General features: G+C 37.1%; 1 protein-coding gene across 1 annotated transcript; it reads left to right on the top strand.

Moving 5' to 3' along the window:
• Nucleotides 1–2,593: 2,593 nt before the first annotated feature.
• Nucleotides 2,594–3,298, top strand: LOC135148333 (uncharacterized). Its single transcript, XM_064083075.1, has one exon. It carries the CDS (start codon nt 2,594–2,596, stop codon nt 3,296–3,298), a length of 705 nt encoding a protein of 234 aa, XP_063939145.1.
• The last annotated feature ends 14,952 nt before the right edge of the window (nt 3,299–18,250 follow it).

The raw sequence follows: 18,250 nt of genomic DNA, 5'->3' as shown, positions 1-18,250 counted from the left end.
GAACACTTGAAAATGAAGGATGCAATGCCATATTTATAGGCAAAGCATTTGTACTTGTAAGACAATTGAAAGACAAGACAATTGAAAGTTGCAAAGACAAAGTAGCAAGGGCAAGACAATTTTAGATTGCCTTGCAAGCACAAGACACTGCAGAAAGACAATTTCAAGGCTCGCAAGACAATTCAGAGCTCGGTCAGACAATTTACACTCGGTCAGACAATCAAGGATTGTCTTGCAGATCTTCATTCGGTCAGACAATCTTTGATTGTCTTGGCAGAATGCATTCGGCCAGACAATTTAGATTGTCTTGCAAGTATCCAGTCGGTCAGACAATCTAATTGTCTTGGCAGAGCAAACTCGGGCAGACAATCCAGGATTGTCTTGCTGAGTACCATTCGGTCAGACAATCAAGGATTGTCTTGCAGGCTTAGCTTCGGTCAGACAATTTCAGATTGTCTTGGCAGTTGGAAATTCGGTAAGACAATCTCAGATTGTCTTGCTGAGCTTGAGTGGATGATTGAATGTGATTTGTACATTATATTTAAATAGAAAATTATCCACTTAATTAATTTAATCATATAAATTCATAAATTAAATTAATTCGAGAGTGAATTAATTTAACAAATAAATTACATAATTAATTTAATTATTTGAGAAGTGAAATAATAATCTTATTAAATATTTAATCACCCATTCATCAGCAGAACTGCTTCCCGTCTTCTTTAAACATTAAAAACTCCGTCTTGATCAGTCGAGCGAACGAACCACCAACTCTGCTTGACTTCAAATATTCAATTTGAATAACTGATACACAGATGCACTGTCTGGTTCATCTGTATCTAGTTAAATCAAATATTCTTTGTCAAATAAACATTAAGAATTTGATTTGTTCGTCGAGTCTTCGTCTTGTAAGTATCTCTTCATTAAATGGAATCTTCTGATAAAATAAAGTATAGAAACTTTATATCTTCTGAACTCCTGGACGTGCTACAAAAGATTATTTGTGCACTGAGGCTTGAACATATTAATGAACTTCTTTCAGTGGTGTGCAGCAGCATCCTGGAATTTATCTGACATATAATTCCCATAAATCATTTGACGTTCTTCGTACGGATTCCGATGACTTGCTATTTACTGAGCTTTCTTATCTGAGTTGAGTTGTACCTCTTTAAATACAAATAGGCTGAACATATGCCTTTCAAACTATCACGTGGCTATTTCTTGATCTTTATCGTAACATAAAATCTCAATTACTTCAACAACACTTATCAAGCAACATAAAGTTCCAATACATTTCCATCATCCATCATGCACCACACCTTCAGAATTTAAACATAGATATATTTTCATGATTTTCTTACACACTTAGTATGTCTAGAATACATAAACAGAATCTCTCAAGCTACATATGTGTGCATCGGCTGTTGGAGGAGTCTAGAGCATCCAGCTGAACCACCGTCTCTTAGGCACTATCTACAATCTCCACTGAGCACTCATACAAAACACACTACTAATTATTTATATCCTGGAAAATGAGTGATTTAATGAGTCGCAACTCAATGAATATACACCAATCTTTAGTTTGTAAAAGATATTGAGATTGTCTGAAAATAACTTATAGCGTCTTTGTAAACTTTTCTAGAAAACAAAAGAAAGTAAGGGTCCTTGAAACAATTGTAAGTAAATATTTATTTTAATATATATATTTCCTGTTCGTATTTATGAGAGTAATAACTTTTCTTTCATTCATAATATTATCATCATCCCAAATTACACCAAGATATAAAATCATCACATATATGTTTTAGTTAATCATAAATCACTGACATATGTTAATCATGTATGCAATGAAGGTATGAACTTGAATCTATGCATGCATGCATCTCTATATCTGTCTTTTTTTCTCTATTGTGAACAATTCACTGTATAATGCCTGTGTTTCCACATGTCCTCAAAGGATCCATGTGTGTCTGGCCAGCTCCGTCTATGTCCGACTATGGAAATCGGCTCCGTCTATGTCCGACACAAGTCGGCCCCGTCTATGGCTGACATATAGTCTGCTCCGTGATTACCCGTAGGTTCCATATATAAAGGTGGCCATTACACAAATGATTGTCACTCTGACTTTTTAATTTATCATTGTCAAATGACAAGATGTGCCTATGACCTGTTCTGTATGCAGACTCTATGTCAATGCACCATTCGTGAAATCACATGTCAATACACATTCCATATATACATGTACTTCGATATATCATCATGTTACATTGACATCAAGGAACTTTAGTCATGTATAGAATCACATAGTCACATCAATATTCTAATATATCACTTTAAGCATATAAGAGCACGTAATTACATATCACACAGATATAAGTAGTGTTGATGTATACTCACCTTGCTTCTGCAACTTTATCGCTACTTTCCTGATATTAAGTTTCCCCTGCACCCGAGCAACTGCCCAGTTTGTAAGTCTGCCTCTGAAACCATCATGCACAGTTTAGTTAATTGCCCTATTGCTAGACATTGTTGGCTTATCGTTCTGCCAGGTAAACACTGGGATGCTCACATGGATTTCATGAGTTGGATAAACATGGTATTTGATTCGGAAGACAGCTCAAAGTGTGCTCAGGTATTCATGGTCTGTTGGACCATATGGAGAGCAAGAAACGATTTAGTCTGGAACCAGAAGTATACAAAGGTTGGTAGAATAGTTGCAGAAGCTATGCAACACCTTACACAATGGAATATTGCCCAGAGTAGGTGGTCACAGGCCAGTCTCCGTCCAGATGTTGAAGGAGATGGTGCTTCCGTTTGGGCTCGTCCTTTACCAAACAAAGTTAAGGTGTCTGTTGATGCAGCTGTTTTCAATGACCGGGATGCAGTTGGTTTTGGATTGATAGCGAGAGGAACTGATGGCCGGCTTATCACAGCAAAGTCCATAGTGCACCCCCATCTGGTGTCTCCTGTCACTGCGGAGGCAATGGCAATCAAGGAAGCTTTAAGCTGGATTGATGATATGCAGTGGCCACACGTCACAGTGGAGTCCGACTGCTTAGTGGTAGTACAGGCCATTCGCAGTAAAACTCCAATGAGGTCACATCTTGGAGGAATTATTGAGGAGTGTCGTAGGTTATTGACACAGTTTCACAAAGTTTCTTTGTTTTTTGTTAAACGATCTGCGAATATGGTTGCTCATCAGTTAGCTCGAGAATCATATGATTACCCAGGTCGTAGCTTTGACAGGTGTTCTGTCCCTGTTTCTATTCAAAATTGTATTGAGTTGGATTTGAAGTAATAAAATTTCCAGCTTTTCGTCAAAAAAAAAAAAAGTTTCCCCTGCACCCTTCTGTGCACCTATAAGGGACATAATTAATTATTACTAATCATTTATAACTCCATATCATGGGGTGTGTGGGGGTTGCTTATCATTAACATCCCTTTAAATTACTTTTTACTCATTTCATTTTAAAGCGACTAATCTTTAAGTAGCTCTCGTTTCACTTAACATTATTATTTCACCCTTACATTTAAACATTTATCATTGCTTAACCATTCAAATTTTTCTTGTGGAACCACCGCGTATACATCTAAGTTTGTCCCTAGTAGTTACTGAAATAATTTCATGATTTATACTACCCATTATCTAGGTGAATTATGGATCCAAAGTTCACTTTCCTTCGGGAAATACGATCTTGCGCATCCCGTACTAAATTGGTCATAACTCTTAAACCATAAATCATTTTCACGTGATTCAATCGCTCACGCGATCTACTAACCAAGATCTATCCAATCATATAAAGAAACCTCATAAATTTGAAGTGAAGACCCACTGGTGAACAGTAACAGTAGCTGTCTCTTGTAAATCGGACATTATAACGCCTATAATCTTAACGTTGCTGTGGTTAAACTTATGTTAACCACTCAGCAATTATATCAACTTAATATCATCATACTATATGTTTAACCAAAATTTAGTGGGTTGAGTGCTAAGAAAATTGATCAAGCAAATAGATACGAAAAATAAAGAACGCTCAAGATTGGTGACGCAGAAAACCCGTAAAGGTAAAAACCGCGGGGGGGAATGGATACCCAGCCAATAAAAGAATTCACTATGAATTTGTAGTACATAGGAGCTTAAATACAATGTGTTGATACTAAGATAAAAAAGTAGACTACATAGTACATTTTCTAATATTTTTAGGCTGATATGTGTGCAGAGCTTGAGTGACTCGGTAGGTTATTATGAAAAGCTAAGGAGGTAGGTCATGCTCATCTTGTACGCAGTTGCCTTCTTTTATATTACACCCAGCTAGACTCCTGTAGCTACTGATCCTATTTCCTCCATACTTCCACGTTCTCGCTCAACTTCTTTTATCCTCACTTCAACTTGAATTCCATGATATGCGGACCTGCTTTGAACTATTCTTTTGGCTTATCTAATAGTGTAGCTGTGTTATTGAAAAGTAACGATATAAAAATAAATGTATTATTTTTATGTCACTGATTATTCAACAGCTTTATAATTTAATTAATTCACGTAGTAGTAGTAGTAGTAAATTCTGTATATAACAATAGCCCCAAGATTTTATTTAATAAACTTGCACTTATTTAAATAAAACTTCCATCGTAATTTCGGCTACCATGTTGTACTGTACTTTCGCGGCTTGTATTGTCACATCCATTTGAATCTCTTCGTTTCCCCATATCATATCTTTTACTTGTACCTTCTTGATCTATCACCAGATACGTCTTAGCGTGTTTTACTCATAGTCTCACCTCGACTCTCGCGCTAGCAATGTCCCAATTTGCCTCTTTTTACTCCTTTTTTCCTTATCAAAACCAAATCCCATGCGTATATATATTTCCCCTCTTTTCATCTTCCACCAGTCATCATTTTCAAAACCCTCTCGAGAGCTTTCATAATCAGAAACCCTATTCTTCAGTCTCCAATGGCCAAGAAAAATATTAAGATTGCAAATCCTCAACCATCTGAAGCCGTCGCTGAAATAACAAGTCACCGCGGTTGGATCGCCACCAAGTATCTCGAGGGCTCCGGCCATTTCACAAGTACCATGCTGCCCGAGAAGCTGTTGGAGGCCAGAATGCTCATTAAGGGTAATGTAATTGCTGTCGTCCCGGATTCCTGCATTGAAGCAAAATGGTTCAAAGAGGGATAGGTTTCCGTTCGAGCTCGGTGCAACATTCCCCTTTTCCAACGTAGTCGTCGGGGTGTTGTGTTCACTGAAGGTGTCACCTGGCTAGTTGATGCCCTCCACGTGGAGGATTTTGGATTGCTTGGACGCCGTTGAATCGAAGCACCATTTAGGGATCACTGTCGAAGTTATCAAACATTCATATTTCATCAAAAAATTCAACGGGTGTCGACTTGGGTTAGTAAGCCGGAAAAAGGATGTGCCGCTAGTCTTGAATCTTGAAACTGTGAATGGTCGTGGGTGGAAAGGCGAATTTTTCTTTGCCGAGAAAGCTTCACTGGGAGAAAAGGTTAATTATGTTCTCGAGCACTGGACTAAAACGAAAGAAGGTCGTTTCTCTTTTTCCTGCTGATTTAGTTACGCTTTAGTCTTGTTTTTCTCCAGGAATTTGATTTGTGTTTCATCTTCTGTACAACCCTGTTAGGCATGGGGGGATCTAGTAAGGGGCACGGGAGGACACGTGTCCCCCCTAATTAAAAAAAAATTACCGCCGTGATTTCGGAAAAAAAATATAGGTGTCCCCCTAAAAAATTTGAAAATTTAGGGGTGTCCCCGCGAATCTTAAAAGTTTAAGTAAGTTGTAGTGATTTAATAAAATTATAAGGAACTAAAAGGTAATTTGTACACATATATTTATATTAAAAATATGAATAGATTTAATTTAAAAACAAATAAGTAGTTAATTCATATGTTTTAGTCTTGACCTTGTGCTGCGGTCTGTTCTCTCGAGCCTGTCTACCCAGTACCCTCCTTTTTATTAATCCAAATTCCCCACCTATCAAATACAAACCGAATAACAATCACTCAATCAGTACATATATATATACATACATATATATATATGTGTGTGTGTGTGTGTGTGTGTGTGTGTGTGTGTGTGTGTGTGTGTGTGTGTATCAGCTACTAGTTAATTAGATATGGGCTTGAGGCTTCCGATGTGGAGCGTTGCGTCTTCTGTTCTTACCTGTCCGAGCTCCGCCTAATCCATGCATGTTTCTTCTTCTGCAGAGTAATTCCGGAATCTAAAGATTAAACAAAGTATGTTTATATTGTCATTGTGTGTCTAATTTATAGATATATGTTGTGTTTATGTTTTAAATTGAAATTATTAGGTCATGAGTAGCAGCAGGCTAGCAGGCAGCAGCAGAAAAGGGGGAATTCTCAATTTTGTGATTACAAAATTAAGGTGTGTTTATTTTTCCCCTACTATAACTTTGTAAGCTTTTGATTATCTTTAGTTGATACTTAAAATGTCAACCCTATATTTGTTAAACTGTTAATCAATTATGCATCGATTCTATAAAAAACTCTAAACATCTCCCCCGTCATCTCCAACACCTCCCCAGCCAATAGTAAATGAGCCTCCAATTGTAGATGATCCTGAATCTTACCCACCAGATTTAAACCCCCCTCCATATGTTTTCGTAGTTTAAATACATGACGTTAGTGTACCGCACTATACTCAGTCATTTCGATTTCTCACCTAATATTAGGAGTATATGGACGTTGCTATTCAATTGCATCTAATGTTTATCCTTTACGTCGTCACTTTATATATAATCCAACTCTCTTACCGCGGACTTGTCATTTTTTATTTTTATTCTTCACTGTCATTGTTTGTTTCGTTGTATATGCCAACTATCTGTGGTTGATCTGATGTTATACATCTGCTATTGTGTTGTCTTAATACATGTTTCGTTCTTGTCGTAGATCCCCCTTTTGATTGTAACGATAATGAGGCTGCGAAGGCTATTGTTCAAAAAATCTTGAAGGTCCCGAATGGTGACAGGTTGTGGCCTAATTGTCTCAACCATCCCATCAGGATTGCAAGTTTTGTTGATGTGCAAGAATTCATCAACAAGATGTCTAAGGCTGTTGGTGATTCTCCCGATGATCCCAAGAGGGTTGCTCCTGTTGGTACTGCCATCCGAACCAGAAGCAAACAAGTTGTGGCATCGAATGTTAATCCCTCTGTGTCAACTCATACAATTTCCTACGAATCCCCAAGCAGCCCCAAGTTAATCAGGGACATCGAGACTAGCTCGGGCCGCCTGTATGCGAAGGGTAACTACTCACCATCATACGTTTTTCTGTTTTTATCTTTTCTTTTGTTGTCCCATTGTTGGCTTAATCCTGCATCGCACCTTTGATTTCTATTGTAGACTTCAAGCCAGCTACCATCAGACCTCTCTTCATCTCAAGTCGCGATTTATTTGTTAAACGCGGTCGCGATGAGAAGTCTATAGATACTGGTTCTTCCAAGGCTCCCTTACTATTCAATCCTCTTTCGAGTCCGTATCCTAAGAAAGTTGCTGGTTCCGAATCACTTGGCCCGGAGATTGTGTTTAGTTATGGTGATGATGATGAGCCATCCGTATTTGCTCATTTGCTCAAAGACATGTTAATCTCGCAGTCCTTGGAGGCATATTCCATTAAGAGTTTGGATGATGTTATTGATGATTCGGCTGGCTACATATTTCATGTATGTATCATTTTTTTTTGTGTGTTACTTCTTTAGTTTCTGCTTGTTGTATTATTAGTGATGGCAGTTTTACCCGACCCGATGGATACCCGATCCGTTCCGACCCGATTGGGTCTACCCGAATCCGATTTTTTTGGATCTGGATCCGGATCTGGATCTTATTTTTAGACCCGAAAGAGTTTGGATCTGGATCTGGATCTCAGGTATTCCGAACCGAGACCCGACCTGAAACCCAAAACCAGCTTTAAACCCGATCCGAACCCAAAGCCCGATTAAAACCCGACACAAACTATATTATACATATATATATATATATATATATATATATAGGGATAAGATCAAATAAAAATTTTTTTAAGTTACAAACTTACAAACTTTTTTTTATTCTCTCATCGTGTTAATCCTTAGTTATATAAAGTATCTATATTGAAAATTCTTCAAAAAAAATCACAATTTTTAAAAATAACGTATAAATAAATCGCGTTTTCAACATATTTATAACTGGGGTTCAACATCGGGTGTTGAACACTAATTATCATTATGTTGAATATATCTAAAAAGATGTTTAAACTATACCTCTGGGGTTTGGGTAGGGTCTAGAAACATAAATATTAGTTATATAACATGTTTCCCTTAGTTCTTACATTTAAAAATTGGTTTGCGTACTTCTCCACCACTATTTTAATCGATGTTCAACAAAATATGTTAAAAAAATGTTGAACTCGAGTTATATATGTGTTGAACAAAAAAAGTTTGTAAGTTTGTAAGTTTGTACCAGAACCCTCCCCTATATATATATATTATATGTTAAATGTAGAGTATATATATTGAAATATTACGAATTATTAGGTATGAATATTAACATTTTACTTAATTTTATATGCCCAATACAAAATTTATATTCATTTCATTAATATTTTTCTCAATTATTGTGCATTAAAAAATCTAGATATAATAAAAATATAAAATATAAATGATAAGTTGAATGATTGTATACAATTAAATTAACATGTTTCACGTGTTTATTGTACTAAACGAAACTTGTAAAACCCTTTTTTATATTCCTAAATTAAAAAAAATCAATCATCACATTTTTGTATAGATATATAATTCTTAATTTTTATTTTATTTTTAAGTACCCGAATTAGACCCGAACCCGAACCGAAACCCGAAAAAACCCGACGGATCGGATCTGGATCTTCATTTTCCAGACCCGGACCCGAACCGAAATATAATGGATCGGGTCTGGATCTCAAGAAACCTGACCCGACCCGACCCGTTGCCATCCCTATGTATTATTGCCAGCTTACAAATTGTAAGATCCAGATACGATTGTAGAAGGGGAGGTTGAATACAATCGATACCAAATAATCGCGGAAGTAAATCTGATTGGAATATAACTTGTTAATCAGATTATAATTAATTAATATAACAATGTTTTAAGTCGTTATATAATTAACATGGTTCAGTTTTAATGTCCACTAATGTTCATAGAATAAATTCGACAGGATATATTCTAGATTAGTGATTAAAACAACCGGGTTATCAAAGCACAGAAAACAGTGGATATAACAAGCAATTTACGGACAACTTAAAAGCTTTCCAAATGCTTTGATTTACAAAGTGATGAACACTTAAAATGAAGAATGGAATGCCATATATATAGGCAACAACATGAACTTGTAAGACAATTAAAAGAAAAGACAATTACAAGTTGTTAAGACAATATAAGCAAGGGCAAGACAGAAGGAAGAAGGGAAAGACAATAAAACCAAGGGCAAGACAATCCCAGGCAAGGTAGGACAATTAAAAGAATTGTCTACCACTTCAATCACTTCGGCAGAAAGACAAAAGGAAACATTTTCTTGGCATCCACTTGAAGAGTCGGCAGGACAAAGTGCCATATTGTCTTGGCAATTGACAATAATCAACTAGTAAGACAAATCAAATTTTTGTCTTAAAAGCCTCTCTTTCCCACATGCAATTATCGGTAAAACAAATTAAACCAATGTCTTGGCAGCCACTTTTAACTCTCGGTAGGACAAATCGACTGTTTGTCTTGCTGTTGCCATTTCACTTCATATAACAATTCGGCAAGACAAAAATACATATTGTCTTGCAGGTGCTTTTGAGCCATGCCAACTGCTCGGTAAGACAAACCTTTGCTTTGTCTTGCCGAGTGGTTTAGGAGATTTCAATGTGATTTTATAATTAGTATACAATAGACAATTATTCACTTAATTAAGTTAATCATATAATTTCATAAATTAAATTAATTCGAGAGTGAATTAATTCAATAAATAAATTACACAATTAATATAATTATTTGAGAAGTGAAATAATAATCTATGAAATATTTAATCACCTAAACTTCAGCAAAAAAAGCTTCTAGTCTTCTTGAAACTTTAATAACTTCGTCTTGAATTGTCGATCGACTGAACTACCACTTTTGCTTGACCTCGAATATTTAATCTGAGTAACTGATACACAGATGTACTGTCTGGTTCATCTGTATCTAGTTAAATCAAATATTTTTCATCAAATAAACAATAGAGATTTGGCTTGTTCGCCGAGTCTTCGTCTTGTAAGTTCTTCTTCATTAAATGGAATCTTCTGTAAAAATAAAGTATAGAAACTTTATATCTTCTGAACTCCTGGACGTGCCACAAAGATTATTTATGCATTGACTTTCAGTGGTGTGCAGCAGCATCCTGGAATTCTTCTGACATATAATTCCCATAAGTCATTTGACATTCTTCATATGGATTCCGATAACTTGCTATTAACTGAGCTTTCTTATCTGATTTGAGTTGTACCTCTTAAATACAAATAGGCTGAACATATGCCTTTCAATCTCCCCCTATTTGTTTGTTAACATAACATGCAAATTTCCTAGAGGATAACTCAACTAACAGATAAGACAGAATTAAACATTGGAATGCAAATAGCAAAAGTTTCTGGCTTTACATTAAACATTAAACCACGATAATTGATAGATTACAAAAGGATGTTCTTTGAACATATTCTACAAATATCCTAATCAATCTATTCACTCAGAATGAGTGACTTCTCCTTCTTCAGCATCAGAACAGTGAATAATTGGAGTAGAAGGCTCATTCTGAGTAGGCTCTTCTGTTGCAGTGGATTCTCCACGCTTCTTCCTTTCACGAGCTAAAGATAACTAGTATTGAACCTCTATATCCACAAGTTCTTCGATAAAGTCTGATGGATGAGTTGGATTAATATACTTCATCTTCCTGAAGTAGTGGTATACATTTCTTCTTGTGCAATAAGCCACAATCTCAGCATCAGCATCAACTTTGGCTTTCGAAGCGAAACCCTTGGTACGCAAAATAGTCGGTACAAGAACCATCTGATTGACATCATATTTGAGAAGATGTCGATGATCCAAGTAGAAGGTTCCAAACTTGCTCTCATGAATAAACTTCACACAATAAGGATTCCTGACGACTTGAGGGCTGTTATAAATAGCATGTTCCATAAGTCTGACACGAAGGAGTTCATTCAAATTTGATCTGCGTCGAATCTTGTTACGAATCACCCAGATTTCAGTAAGAGATAAGAACTTGAATAAACCAATTGAAACTCTGAATGTTCCGTTTCTATGAGTAAAAATAATAATCTCCCAAAGATCAAGGAGATTTTTGACACCGATAGTTATATATTCTAACTCAATAGCAAGAGCACGCATAAACATATCCTCATTAGGATTTGCCTCTCTCAGATCATAGATAAAAGACTTGAACTTACCATCCTCGAAAGGTTCCTTTTGAGGTCCAGAGAAGATCTGCCTTGCAATATCCCAGCTTTCACCAACTTTTCGAGAAATATCTTCTATCTTCTGCTTACACTTAGCATCCCAAAATTTCTGTTTCTCCAGCTTGATCTGCTCATCAGAGATCTTCTTCTCATCCACCAATCTCTGCAATTCCTGAAGCTTAGCCTTGCTAGCTTCATGTTCAGCTTTAAATTTTCTGACTCTCTCCAAGTGCTCAGGGTCAACAGGCTCTTCTTCAGTGAATAAAAAGCTTTCCTCGAAACAACCTTCTTCTTCAGCTTCAAAATAAGCAGCATCAAATGCATCATCATCAGCAACATCTTCAGGAATGTTATCATAATCCTGATTGGTGAAGATGTTCTCAGAATCAGGCATTTTGCCTTTTGACTTGTCATGTTCCTTATCAGCTTCAGAAGATTCATTTCCACTTGCACCTTCTCCACCCTTATCTCTATCAGCATTGTTTCCTCTGTTTTCTCCACCCTTATCATCTGAATCTTTCTCTTCCTGATCTTTCTCCCCCCTAGTTGAGGGATCCTCTGGAGTTGACTGAGCTGTAGACTTTGGGATCTTCAAATGGTCAACAACTTGGGCCAAAGTTTGCTCCAAGCTATCAAGCTTTGACATACAGAGCTCATGATTCTTGTCAATCCGAGAGTAAATACCCTTGACATGTTCGTTCATTTCCTCTCTTAGTGAGGTAGAGGGATTATCAACAACATTTTGTTGTAGAGTAACAAGCTCTCCACTCTTGAATTTAGCATTCTCAGCATTAAGTCTTTCACATTCAGCTCTTAGAGTGGCCATTTGTTCCTGTAACAGATCTGTGTTGGTGTGTGCACTCACCTCACGAACACTCAAAGATTTGTCACTATCCTCTCATGCATGTGTTTCGCTCGGTGTTTGCCTGATTTCACTCCTGTTTGTCACACCTTCACCAGTACCTGTATAAACTATCATAGTTCCCTGAGGTGGAACTATAGGTAGTGAAGGAACAAATTGTCCTTCCGATGCCTATGAAGGCAGATCTACTTGCAAGCTGCCAAGTAGATCCTGATCCAAAAAGAAAGAGTGATCAGAAAAGTTTTCATATAATACGTTTTGATAATCTATGCTCTCTCTAAGTGAAGAAACATAAGAATCAAGTTCAGTGTTTATTAGCGTGAGTGCTAGTTCTGTGCTTGACTCATTACAGGGTACCGCGGTAGGACGACCAATTTCAATAAACGCATTATGTTGAGAGAAAGAATCTAGAGACTGTATATTTACCATTTCAGTATCCAAATCCTTTTGGGAGGAAATGGATGTCGCTACAGTTGTCTCGGGTTCGGCCACCCTTTGCTTCTTATTTGGAGATAGAGTTGCGGGTTCTCGTAACAATGCACTCCCACTCCGTTTCCGGGCTACTTTTCGAACAACTGGTGTCGTAGTGTTGGTTGATGTGTTTGATGAAGACTCAGTTGTTGAAAGAAGAGCATCAGCTGGGTTATGAACCTGGATGTTTTCAGGTTCATTGCTGGCAGGCTTGAAACCAAACCAAGATCACAATCATAATTTGATATATCAACTGTAAAACTATCTGTGAATTTAGAATGTACCTGAGCTACCTGGAACTCAGTCTGAAAGTTCTGTAGCTCCGTGTTGATAGAAGAATCAGATGGGAGGGGTTGAGAGGTATATTGTGTGTGGGGAATGTATTGTGTATGGACAGGTGAAGGTATAGGTTCAGATTGTGAGGGTAGTATGGATGATTGTTGAACGGGGAAGAAATTGTATTGAAGTGGTTCTACATCAGGTTGTGGTGAAGAATGATGTAGAGGTGATTGATGTTGTGATTTGTAAGGAGAGTTGTAAGGTGATTGGTGAGGTGATTGATATGGTGAGTTGTAGGGAGGGTTGTAGGGAAAGTGATGTGAGGATTGGCTGGAAGATTGATAATCTTGGATGAGGAGTAGTGGTTGGATGTTTTGGTGAGGAGGTTGTTGTTGTTCTTCTGGTTGTTTCAGAGGTTGATGTTGTTGCTGTTGTTGTTCAGGGGACAGTTGCTGTAGTGGTTGAGGAGGAGGAGCCACTGGAAGTTGAACAGGCTGAATTTGAACATTAAACTGTTTCAGCATGAATGGTGTCCACAAGAGGCACATTCTCATGCTTTTTCTTGTTTACCAGCCTTGTCTACAACTTGGTACAAGTCCTAAAAGTGGGAGCCACTAGGGAGTTGATGTAGTTAAGCTTGTCTGCCTCATTCATCTTATCATTTAGAAACAACATCAGGAATCTTAAATAATAGCATTCAACCTTTTCATTCTTTTGGACAGATCTAAGAGTGACTGGCCCCGTCTTCTTTATAATCTCTCTGAGCAATATCTTCCCAAATTGATTCGATGATTATAAACTGAACAGAATCCAAAGATCTGTAGCATAAAAGATATGTTGTGAAAGTTCTTCCTCGTAGTGGGAGCAAATACCTTAGCCAAGGTATCGAAGAATACATCCCACTCAGCCTTCAATTTGCCCTTTGACATTTTAGGAAGAAATATATGTCCCTGATAGTTGATTTCTTGAAAAAATTGAGTTATGTCAGCATCTGTAGGGACATCCTCAAAATTGTCCCTTGAAAATCCCAGGATTTTGTTGACATCATCCACAGTGATAACAATCCTCTTTTGTTAGATATAATTGATGATTACTGATGTTCTTAAGGTTTGTTTTAGAACAGGAATCATCAGAGTTTAAACTGGAAGCTGATCAGAGTTTAGCAAAGTCTGACAGAGTTTAATAAAGTCTGATCAGAGTTTACATAGTCAAGACTCGACAGAGTTTACACGTGGAAAGAGCTCAGAAGCGGATATACTTCAAGGAAGGATAGAAGCTGAGGAGTGATTTGCTGACTATGGAAACTAAACAGAAAACTGGAGCAATCCTTGATTGATAGATTTATTAGCTGATTTATAGGATATCAAATCAGAGATTGATTTTGTAACTGTGTCTATATAAACACAGATTAGGGTTACTCTATAGGAGTCGAGTTATCGAGTATATTGTTAAGAACCCTAGCAGCTCTTAGTGATACAATATAAATCACTGAGAGAGTTTTTGTAATCATAAAAGCTTTGTGAATATAAGAGTTTATTGATTCCAGTTATTCATATTGTCTTATTGTGTTACAGATTGTGATCACTATATCATATTATATAGTGAGTTTATAGGACCTAACAAGTGGTATCAGAGCCAGCTCTGTTAAGATTACTACAGTGAGATCTTAAACACAATCATGTCTGAAAAATCACAAGCTTCATCCTTTAGAGTTCCAATCCTTAAGGCATCTGAATATCCAGTCTGGAAAGAAAGAATGATCATATTCTTAGACTCTGTTGATCCAGAATACCTTGACAGGATTTTTGATGGACCACATATGCCCACCAAGCTCTCTGTTGGGATTGCAGATGAACCTCAAAAGATGGTTCCAAAAGAAAAGAAAGACTATACTCCAGAGGACATCTCATCAATCAGCAAAGATGCAAAGGTGAAGCATCTGTTGCATAGTGCCCTTGATAATGCAATGTCTAATAGGGTGATTGGGTGCAAAACTGCTAAACAAATCTGGGATGCTCTGGAAACCAGATGTCAAGGAACTCAGGCCATTAAGAAAAACAGAAAAACAATCCTTACACAGGAGTATGAACACTTTGACTCAAAATCTGGTGAGTCCCTGACAGATCTGTATGACAGATTTGTCAAACTGCTGAATGACTTATCTCTGGTGGACAAGGAATATGATCTTGAAGACTCAAACCTCAAATTCCTTCTAGCTCTTCCTGAAAAATGGGATTTGAAAGTCACTACAATAAGAGACAATCTTGATCTTGGAGAAATGTCTCTTGATGATGTTTATGGAAGACTGAAGACTCATGAACTTGAGATGGAACAGAGGAGCAAAAGACATGGAGGAAAATCAAAGTCTGTTGCTCTGAAAGTTCAAGAGGAAGCTGCTAAGAGCAAAGGAAAAGCTCGTGTCACAAAGTCTGACATTGAGACATCAGACTCTGATGACTCAAACTCTGATGTTCCCTCAGACTCTGAAGAAAGTGATGATGAGATGATGCAGTTAGCAGCATTAATGGTGAAGAGCTTCAAGAAGTTGGCCTACAAAAAGTTTAACAAAGGCAAAAGTTTTTCAAAGAAAGACAGAAACTCTGACAGAGTTTATGACAAGAAAAACTTTAAGAAGAATGAGGGCAAAGAAGGGAAAGCTGGAAAAGCTGACAAGTATACCTGTTTCAACTGTGGTGAAAAGGGACACTTTGCATCAGAATGCAAGAAACCTAAGAAGGAAAAAGAAAAAGCTTTTATCACCAAGAAGGGAAACTGGACAGATACATCTGATTCAGAAGAAGAAGTCAATTATGCTCTGATGGCAAACACTGACAACAACTCTGAATCTGCTGCTAAGGTACCTCATTCTACTCTTGCCTTTGATACTGAAGATATAACTGAGTTAAGATTGTTTCTTAAAACTTTACATATCAGTTTTAGAGATCAGACTTTAGAGAATGAAAGATTAAAATCTGAAACTCTGAGTGTAAAGAAAAGGAATGATTTTCTAGAAAAAGAATTAGTTCAAATGTTGGAAGTTCAAAAAGAAAGAGATGATGCTGTCATTATCAAAGATGAATTATCAAAGAGGTATGCATCTCTTCAATCAGAACTTGCCAAGGAAAGAGAGATCATTAAAACATGGACTAATTCAGGCAAAACTACTCAGGATATCTTAGGTAGTGGAAACTGGAAGAAAGGACTAGGTTACACTGATAACTCAGAAGCTGAGTCATCAAAAACAGAGTTTGTTAAAACTCAAAAACCTAAGGTTAAACCTGTTAAATTTGTTGTTGAATCCTCTAAGACTAAACAATGTAGACCAAAATCAGAGATTAACAACAATTTAAAATCTGAAAAGCCCAAACAGGTTAACATAGGACTGATGACTCAGAAACAGCTTAAACATAAGCTTAAAGAGGTAAAGTCTGATGACAGAAACAAGGAGCCTAGGAAAAATAGAAATGGCAAAATTGGCATAGACAAGAGTAACAACTACATGCCTGTTCCAAATGCACCTAGGAAGACATGCCATAACTGTGGTAATACTAATCATCTTGCTAATTTTTGCAGGAAGAACAAGGACATTAACTCTTTACCTACAAAGTCTGGAGTTAGAAAAAGTAGTATTAGATATAAACCACAAGATCCATGTTTTCATTGTGGTAGTTTATGGCATTCTATTTATACTTGCAAAGAATATCATAGCCTGTATTATGATTATTATCAATTGAAACCTTCTTTAAAGGTTAATAAAAACTCTGCAAGTACAAACTCTGTTTCCAGTACAAACTCTGTTGCAAAGTCTGTTAGCTCAAACTCTGATAATAATACCGCTGCAAAAGCTAACAAACTTAATAAGGCCAAGGGATCCAAGCAAGTCTGGGTCCTTAAAACTAACAACTAGTGGTCTTTGTGATTGCAGGGCAACAGGAAGAATATCCTAGTCTTGGACAGTGGATGTTCAGGACACATGACTGGAAATAAGACCCTGCTGTCAGAGTTTGTGGAGAAGGCTGGCCCAAGTGTTTCTTATGGAGATGGCAACATAGGAAGGACTCTGGGATATGGCAACATCAATCTTGGAAATGTCATCATATCAAATGTAGCTCTTGTTCAAGGGCTGAAACACAATTTACTCTCTGTCAGTCAGATCTGTGACAGAGGATATCATGTTGATTTCTATGAAGAACACAGTGAGATAGTAAGCAAGTCAACAGGCAAAGTGGCAGTAACTGCTCACAGACATGGGAATATTTATGAAATCCACTTGCCTACAAACTCTGAAGGAAAAGCAATTTGCTTGTCTACAAGGATCTCTGCAGAAGAAAGTTGGAAATGGCACAAGAAGCTTTCACATCTAAATTTCAATTCCATAAATGAGCTTATAAAGAAAAAGCTTGTGAGAGGACTTCCTGAATCACTACTGACATCTGATGGATTGTGTGACTCATGTCAAAAAGCCAAGCAGAGAAAGACATCTTTCAAGAGTAAGACTGAATTCTTAATAAACAAACCATATCATCTTCTACATGTTGATCTATTTGGACCAGTCAATGTACCATCCATTGCAAAGAAGAAATATGCTCTTGTCATTGTTGATGAGTATACTAGATACACTTGGGTATATTTTCTTCACTCTAAAGATGAAACAGCCTTGCATCTGATGGATCATGTGACACAACTGGATCATGGATCTGAAGACAAAGTGAAGATCATTAGAAGTGATAATGGAACTGAGTTTAGAAATTCAACAATGGAAGAGTTCTGCAAAGAAAGAGGTGTAGTGCAACAGTTCTCTGCACCTGGAACACCACAGCAAAATGGTGTAGTTGAAAGGAAAAACAGAACTCTTATAGAAGCTGCCAGAACTATGCTTGATGAGGCTAAATTGCCTACTTATTTCTGGGCAGAAGCTGTTCAAACAGCATGTTTCACTCAAAATGCAACCTTGATTAATAAGCATGGCAAGACCCCATATGAGATGGTGAAGAAAAAGAAGCCAAATCTGAAGTACTTTCACATATTTGGGTGCAAATGCTTTGTATTGAAGACTCATCCAGAACAGCTTACCAAGTTTGATTTAAAAGCTGATGAAGGCATTTTTGTAGGTTATCCTATCATAACAAAGGCCTTCAGAGTCTATAATCTGAGAACCAA

This window comes from Daucus carota, chromosome 1 (genome assembly GCF_001625215.2).
Source record: "Daucus carota subsp. sativus chromosome 1, DH1 v3.0, whole genome shotgun sequence".
NCBI lineage: Eukaryota > Viridiplantae > Streptophyta > Magnoliopsida > Apiales > Apiaceae > Daucus > Daucus carota.
Note: the sequence above shows the minus strand (reverse complement) of the source record. Positions and strands in the feature narration are given on the sequence as shown.

Excerpts from the sequence above, each read along its gene's own strand:
- LOC135148333 (XM_064083075.1), top strand. The coding sequence starts at position 2,594 with ATGGTATTTGATTCGGAAGACAGCTCAAAGTGTGCTCAGGTATTCATG.